This window comes from Lotus japonicus, chromosome 6 (assembly GCF_012489685.1).
Source record: "Lotus japonicus ecotype B-129 chromosome 6, LjGifu_v1.2".
NCBI classification, from domain to species: Eukaryota; Viridiplantae; Streptophyta; class Magnoliopsida; order Fabales; family Fabaceae; genus Lotus; species Lotus japonicus.
This window is the reverse complement of record NC_080046.1, coordinates 39,299,675-39,308,536: the sequence shown is the minus strand read 5'-3', so window position 1 is coordinate 39,308,536 and position 8,862 is coordinate 39,299,675. Positions and strand designations below refer to the sequence as shown.

Genomic DNA, 8,862 nt, shown 5'->3' with positions numbered 1-8,862 from the left:
AGCAGCGGGCAGGAAGAGAACGGAGGTGGCAAAGAAGAAAGGAGCCGAAGAAACTTTCAACAGCGATGTCAAATCGTCAGTTGAAACGATCAACACAATCGCAGAAGGCTTCGAAGAGAGCGGCAGCAGGTCCACGGCGAGACGAAAGCATGAGAAGGCGGTAGCATCGGTACAAGAGTATCCGGCCTCGTTTGTTTGTCAACACCCAGATATAGTGATATCATCGGCAGATTTTAAGGGGATTAAGACGCACAAAGATGATCCAGTTGTGGTAATGGTAAGAATCAATGACTTTAACGTGCAAAGAGTGCTTCTGGACCAGGGCAGTTCCGCAGAAATCATTTACGGAGATACGTTTGATCAGTTGGGATTAACAGACAAGGATTTAAAGTCGTACACGGGGATCCTAGTAGGTTTCTCTGGGAAGAGGGTCCAGGTGCGCGGCTACGTGGATTTGTTTACGGTCTTTGGGGTTGGCGAAAGCGCTGAGCTTCTACGCATAAGGTATTTGGTCTTGCAGGTTACGGTGGCATACAATGTCATCATAGGGCGGAACACATTGAATCGTCTCTGTGCAGTGATATCCACGGCTCACCTGGCGGTAAAGTACCCCTGGATTTGCGGTAAAGTAGGGAGAATCGCAGTAGATCAGCGATGGGCAAGAGAATGCTACAACAACTGCCTTAGTGTATATGGTAAGAAGGGAGTTAATGATGGGCACAGGTGTCATGAAATTGAAGTCTCTGAGGGCGGATGGAAACAGCCAGCTGCACAGGGCCAAAGCGCCGCGAGAAGGCGGGAGCAGCCGATCAGCGAAAGCATAAAAAGGTCAAGAAAAGACCGAAGTCAGGACAGAGAAAGCTGAGAGACAGGGCAGAATAAACAATCTACTTGCACCATTGATAAGAGGCGTTAGGAGAATTGGGATATGGACGCAAGGATATTCTCAGCAATACTCCTAACCCTCAACTGAATTAAGACGGCAGCCTGGTGGGAAAATTTCCCTGAAGGTGGCGATATCAACACGACCTTGATGTCTAGGGATCGCTCCGGAAAGTCCAGCGCTGACCGTAGCTACCCGTTGGCGACGTGTGCGGATAAGCTTCTTATCCCAAGAACCTCCCCGAAATATGGGTGAGTCAAGTCTCCCCGAAACGCGGGCGAGCATTTTTAACTAGGCCAAGCCTTGGGCAACCCACATGGCCATTGGGTCCCGAGCAACCATAAGTCCCCACCTAATAAGGCTGCTGGGGCCACACCTGATCTTACGGGAAAAGTGTGTGAACAAAGCTTCGGTCAAAGACTGAGCAAAAGTCCTAGTTATACCCAGCACACTCTCAAGGTTATTCACGCGAAACTCGGATTCAAGCACTGGAGACATGGGCGAAATGGCGACGTAACGTAGGGTGGGACACGTAGCGAGTTTCCAGACTCGCTCGTCCATTCATTCATTCATTCATTCATCCATTCACTATGTATTTGCTCGTTTATTCATTAAAACATGCAATCATAAAGAAAAATTATTTCATTCATTAAAGTAGTTGAGTACATTCAAAATGGAGGATTCATCCTCATTACATGATACCGATCTAGCATTGCTGCTAGCTGCCTATCTAGGATACGCCTCTGAAATATCAACTGCGCCATCTCATTCTTGCACTCTTCCTTTCGCTCCTCTGTGTCGTCTTCTCGGAGCTCGAATTCACATACCCAACCACCAATCTGTCTGGTGATTTCATCCTCCTCTTGGAGGAGCCCGCCTAGCTCCTCCACGTATTCTAGAAAGATACGAATGGCCGCATCCAGAACTGGATTCAACTCCTTTTCCAACAGCCGACAGACTAGCTGACGGATGTGGCCTACTGACGTCCTCCGGTAGTACAATGTGGCATATAGGTTCTGCTCGAAAGCTCTTTCTCTCAATTCGTTCACAACTCTCTCATAGTTTGCCATGGATGATTCTTTTCAAGTTTATTCCTCTCCCTAAGATAGCCCTGCTATTTATATTCAAGGAATGCTTGCTAGCATTTAACATTGAAACACTTTCCCGGGACTCCGTTACCAAGGTCATCTTTGAATGTCTTAAATTCACTTGGCCGGTGGTAAACGATGATCCTCTGTTGGGATTAAAGGATGAGGCGTTTCGGGAATCAAAGTCAGGAATTTGCAGGTTAGTTGACCTGCGCGTTCGCAGTCCAAGGGTTCCCTTAGCGTGTTACATGCAGCTTACACGAGCCAGATCACTAGGACTCATGATGGGCATGGCTCCACTTGGGAGGGGCGGGGACCCGAACTCTGTTGCGGCCGACTTACTCAGTTAAAAATAAAGTAATAAACAAGAAGTAGAGCAAAAAAAAAAAAAAGGGTAAAACATGACGAGGCAAAACACAAAGGGAGCTCTGAATCTTCATTGCAAGAGGATAGGAAAATGAATTGTTGTTACATGGCTGATTTAAGGATTATTAACATCTTTATCTTACTCTACGTCTTCTTCGTTCAGGAAACGCTCGGCAACGAAGCCGGGAGGATCGTCGGGACCGACCAATCCGGAGGGAGTCACCTTCTTGAATGCTCCCATCTGGCTGAGATCAATTTGGGGGTGGAGGCGTTGAACTTGGGTTTTGGCGAGGAAGAAACCACGACCGCGCTCGAAGACGGCGGCAGCAATGGCATCTGACTTCATCTTTTCTTCTAAGGCCTTCGCGTCAGACTAGGCCTGGGCCTTTGCTGCAGACAGAGCTTCATTTTTCTTCGCCAGTTCAACACGAAGGGTTTCAAGTTCCTCGCCCATTGAAGAGATGGCTTGATCCTTGGAGGCCACCAAATCTTCCTTCGCGTCGGACTCCAACTTCGCCTCCTGCTGGAGTTTTGCAAGGGCCCCTTCCAGTTCCGAAATCTTTTTGTCTCGAAACTCCAAACTAACCTCAGAACGGCTAATCTGCTCGGCCAACCCTTTGGAAAAGGAGGCTTCTTGGGAGGCTAGTTTGGCAAGAAGCGCCTTGCGCTCCTCAAGGAATCCAGCGTTGAGGGCGCGAAGGCGGTGTTGGTATATGCACTAATAGCTTAATATTTATATTTAAATATTACAACCTAAATATGTAAGAGATACCTATAGGGTCACATGCATAGAATTAGCCCACTAAAAAATATGTCTTATTGGACCAGCCCATTGGATAAGCCCAATAAGGCTCCAATAAGAATTAGGGTTAGCCTCCTTGTGGGTGCTTATAAATAGAGCATAAGATGCTCAAACCCTAGATAAGAAAATTACACACTCTTGCCTCTGCTAGTACAAGGAGCCGCAAGGGAGATCTAGTGGGAGAGTTCGCGTGGACTACTGTAGAGACGAGGCTACCAGTGCTTTGTTTGCCCAAACTGTCTTCAAGAGGTAATCCTTATTACCCCTTTACGTGTTTCATTGCAACATGAACTTTGAAACATGCATTTTGCAAGATATTCTCATATAGGGAATTTTATTCCGCTGCGGTAATCAACCGCATGATTCCCTTCAGTGGTATCAGAGCCTTGCTTGCGAAACATGTTTTGGGTTTTATAATTTGCTTTGAAATTGATCGAACATGTTTAGTTTTAAAGTGGTTGAATTATTTGATAATTCTATGCTGGAAATTGAATTCAATTGATGCCCATGATCCAAGTATGTTAATGAGTATATGTTTGTGATATACTGACGTGAATTAAACATACGGTGAGCCATCAAGCTTTCTGTGATTCTTCTTTTAATATGTGTATTGAAAGAGAATATAATTAAGAATTACGAGACTTGGTATTCAAGTAGGCAAACCTGGGTTCTAAAATTGTATGTAACAATATGCTTGAATCAATTTCATATATTGATATTAGTTATCATTTGATTCATGTTATGATGCTATTTTCGTTCTGCTGCTTTTGAACGTGATTATACATATACAAATATTTAAAAAAAAAAATCGTGTATATGTGTGTGCGTGTGTGTGTCTATATATATATATATATATATATATATAATTTAATGATTGAATATGCTTTATATGAATCCGATTTCATGTGTATTTGATTGAAAGCATGTTTCAATTTTACTAATATATATAAACTGTTTATACGAATTTTAGTATTTTGTTCATATGTTCATATGCTTAATTTGAATATGTTTATATTGTTATGAGCAATTTTATTCATATGATGATATGATTGTTTAAGCCACGATTAATTTTGTTTGCTTATTGATCGTTAGATCTTTAGGTTGTCGTTACACAAAACATGAAGAGTTCATGTTTGGGGGCACAAAATTAGGGTTTAAGAGTTAAACCCTAGCCGTCATCCTTGGTGTATGAATGGTTTATGCATTTAAGGAAAGATTGGATGTGATCCAATCATTTAATTTGAATAAGAGATATCATAACTATAATGGTTGTGATTTGATTCATTTTATTTTGAGGAAGAGATATCATAACTATAATGGTTATGATTTGGTTGAGATATGTTGGATTCTGGATAAGGAAAGGCTTGGTATTTAATTATGTTCGCGTGACTCTCCTCCCTTTCCTGGGAATCAGTATCTCATTCAAATCATAGATCTTATTCAAAACATAAATGCATTCAAGTCTTAGATCTTGTTCAAATTTTCTAGACGAAAACTCTGTGCTAATCTGCGTAGTGTGATTCTGCGTACGCGCTTAAATAATTAATTTTATTTAAAACGACAATCTTTAAACAAAACTCTCAACATATATTAAGTCAATTTGCCTTCCAATTAAATAACACTCGTCAAGATTAATATCATATCAACAAGTGAAGGTCTGTCAAAGCAGGGTGATCTTGTTAATATTAATAAGGCGCGATGGGATAAAGGTAATATCCAACTCTTATGTTAATTGGGATGGACTTAACTAGGTAAGACCTAGAGGCGATAAGTTGGGATCAAATTCATGAGATGAATTTGAATAAGAGTTGTTCACCCAGCTAACCAAGAGTTGTATGAGATGCAATTGGAAAGAGTTTCCTACCTAAATAACCTACTTTTAAGCGATCAGCCAAAGCTGACTTAAGAATAAGAGAAATATGGATCTAGCCCACTATGTATAAGTTTGATTCAATGAGGGTTGGTTTTATGAGTCAAATAGTGGGAAATATTTAATTAAAGACCTAATCAAGTATTTTAATTATGATACTTACACGCATAATTTTCTGTTTATAGATAACCATGTCGAACACATCAAGTAACTTATCGTTGCGATCAATCCTTGAGAAGGAAAAGTTGTCAGGAACTAATTTTCTTGACTGGTATCGAAACTTTAGGATAATCCTCAAGCAAGAGAAAAAGCAACATGTCCTAGAAGAAGCACTTCCTGAACCCCCCGTTGAAGAAGCCCCAGCTCGTGAGAAAACAGCTTTTAAGAAGCTGCAAGACGAAGCTATAGATGTTAGCTGTCTCATGCTGGCTTCCATGAACTCTAAGCTTCAGAAGCAACATGAGAACATGGAAGCATACGATATGATCGTGCACTTGAAGAAGCTCTATCAAGGGCAAGCTAGGCATGAGCGGTTTGAGGTTTCCAAGAAGCTTTATCAATGTAGGCTGGCAGAGGAAAGTCCTGTAGGGGCTCATGTACTCAAGATGATTGGGTACGTTGAGAACCTTGAGAGGCTTGGATTCCCACTTGGCCAAGAGTTGGCTGTTGATCTTATCTAGCAATCATTGCCTGATAGTTTCAATCAATTCGTCATGAACTACAACATGAATGAGATTGAGAAAACACTGCCTGAATTGCTTGGCATGTTGAGAACTGCTGAGCACAACATTAATAAAGGAAAGGATAAGGCCATTCTGATGGTCCAACCCAACAAGGGGAAAGGCAAAGCCAAGATGCCCTACAGGCCCAAAAGTAAGACTTTTGGAAAGGGCAAAGAGAAGCCTAGTGTTTCTGGCTTGAAGCCTACTGGTGTTGTGGCCAACGAAGGAAAGTGTTTCCATTGTGATCGAACAGGACATTGGAAGAGGAACTGCCCAAAATTCCTAGAGGAGTGCAAGAAGAAGGGAAGTGAGACTTCCACTTCAGGTATTTATGTTATAGAAGTCAATCTATCTACTTCTGCATCATGGGTATTGGATACTGGATGTGGTTCTCACATTTGTACTAATGTGCAGGAACTAAGAAGGAGTAGATCATTGGCAATAGGTGAAGTGGACCTGCGCGGTTGAAATGGAGCAAGAGTTGCTGCCTTAGCTGTAGGATCTTATTTTTTAACTTTACCCACTGGTTTAGTAATTGAACTAGAAAATTGCTATTATGTGCCTGATATTTCGAAGAATATTATTTCTGTTTCTTGTTTAGACAAGAAGGGTTTTTCATTTGAAATAAAGAACAAATGTTGTTCTATTTGTTTTAATGAAATTTTTTATGCTAGTGCACCATTGAGTAATGGACTTTATGTCCTTGATCTCGAAATATCAATCTATAACGTAAATGCGAAAAGGGTCAAAGCCAATGAATTGAACCCTACTTATTTATGGCATTGTCGCTTAGGCCATATAAATGAGAAACACATTTCCAAGCTCCATCAAGATGGATACTTGGACTCTTTTGATTTTGAATCAATAGACACATGTGAGTCTTGTTTATTGGGAAAGATGGTTAAGGCTCCATTCACTGGAAAAGGTGAAAGAGCAAGTGATCTTCTAGGCCTTATACATAGTGATGTATGTGGACCAATGAGCACAATGGCGAGGGGAGGTTTTCACTACTTCATCACATTCACTGACGATTTTAGTAGATACGGGTTTGTGTATCTCATGAAACACAAATCAGAATCCTTTGAAAATTTCAAAGAATTCAAGAATCGAGTTGAAAACTAGCTTGGCAAGAAGATTAAAGCACTTCGATCAGATCGAGGTGGAGGATATTTGAGCCAAGAATTTGATGACTATCTAAAAGGGTTGGGGATTGTTTCTCAACTCACTCCCCCTGGTACACTACAATAGAATGATGTATCTGAAAGAAGAAATCGAACCTTATTGGATATGGTTCGTTCAATGATGAGTCAATTAGATCTCTCTAACTCCTTATGGGGACATGCTTTGCTAACGGCAGCTTTCACACTAAACCTTGTTCCATCTAAGGCTGTCATAAAGACGCCATATGAAATATGGACTGGAAAACGACCCAGTATGTCTTTTATCAAAATTTGGGGTTGTGAAGCATATGTGAAACGTCTAATTTCAGATAAGCTTGGACCCAAATCTGATAAATGTCTTTTTGTGGGATACCCAAAAGAAACTAAGGGTTATTACTTCTACAATCCTACCGAAGGCAAAGTGTTTGTCGCTAGAACTGTTGTATTCCTTGAAAAAGAGTTCATTTCCAAAGGAATATGTGGGAGGAAAGTAGAACTTGAAGAAATTCAAGAACCACAAAATGACAATGAGCATATAATGGAACAAGAGCAAGATTCACAATCAGTTGTGTTACCTCAAGCTCAAGAGACGCAAGTCTTGCATAAGTCAGATAGAGTATGATCCTTGCCTGAAAGATACAGTTTTCTCGTAACTCAGGAAGGACATGTACTGTTGATGGATCAAAATGAGCCAACGACTTACCGAGAGGCTATTCAAAGTCCAGAGTCTGAGAAATGGCGTGAGGCCATGAGATCTGAGATGGATTCCATGTACACTAATAAGGTATGGACCTTGACTGAACCACCTAATGGGATTAAACCAATTGGGTGCAAGTGGGTCTTCAAAAAGAAGACTGACATGGATGGTAATGTAAATACATATAAAGCAAGACTAGTGGCTAAAGGTTTCAAGCAAATTCATGGTGTAGACTATGATGAAACTTTTTCCCCTGTTGCTATGCTTAAATCTGTCAGGATCTTGCTTGCTATAGCAGCATACCATGATTATGAAATTTGGCAAATGGATGTCAAGACAGCTTTCCTAAATGGAAACCTTCTTGAAGATGTGTATATGGCACAACCTGAGGGCTTTGTTATGCCTGATGGTTCCAATAAGGTATGCAAACTACAACGATCCATTTATGGATTAAAGCAAGCTTCTAGAAGTTGGAACCTCTGTTTTGATGAAGTTGTACAAAATTTTGGTTTCATTAAAAATGAGGATGAACCTTGTGTCTACAAAAGGATTAGTGGTTGCACAATCGTTTTTCTGGTTTTGTATGTGGATGACATACTACTGATTGGAAATGACATTCCTACCCTTCAATTTGTGAAGACTTGGTTAGGAAAGTGTTTTTCCATGAAAGACTTAGGCGAAGCAACCTACGTACTGGGTATTAGGATCTATAGAGATAGATCTAAGAAGTTACTTGGTCTAAGTCAAAGTACATACATTGATAAGGTGTTGAAACGATTCAACATGCAAGATTCCAAGAAAGGATCCTTGCCTATGTCACATGGCATCAGCCTTTCGAAGGCTCAGTCTCCTTCCAATAAGGAAGAGAGAGAACGCATGAGTAAGATTCCATATGCCTCGGCAATTGAATCTATAATGTATGTCATGTTATGTACTCGACCAGATACCTCGTATGCACTAAGCGTAACGAGTAGATACCAGTCAGATCCCGGTGAAGGTCACTGGATTGCTGCCAAGAATATCCTTAAGTACTTGAGAAGGACTAAGGACACATTCTTGGTATATGGAGGGGAAGATCAGCTAAGTGTAGTAGGTTACACTGAAGCTAGCTTCCAAACTGACAAAGATGACTCGAGGTCGCAATCGGATTACGTGTTCTGTTTAAATGGCGGCGCTGTGAGCTGGAAGAGTTCAAAGCAAGAGACAATTGTTGATTCTACTACAGAGGCTGAGTATATTGCTGCTTCAAATGCATCAAAGGAAGCAGTTTGGAT

General features: G+C 41.1%; 1 protein-coding gene across 1 annotated transcript; it reads left to right on the top strand.

Annotated features, from left to right (window-relative positions):
• Positions 1–274: 274 nt before the first annotated feature.
• On the top strand, positions 275–865 carry LOC130725280 (uncharacterized). Its single transcript, XM_057576525.1, has one exon. The coding sequence runs from the start codon at positions 275–277 to the stop codon at positions 863–865; it is 591 nt and encodes a 196-aa protein (XP_057432508.1).
• Positions 866–8,862: the final 7,997 nt, after the last annotated feature.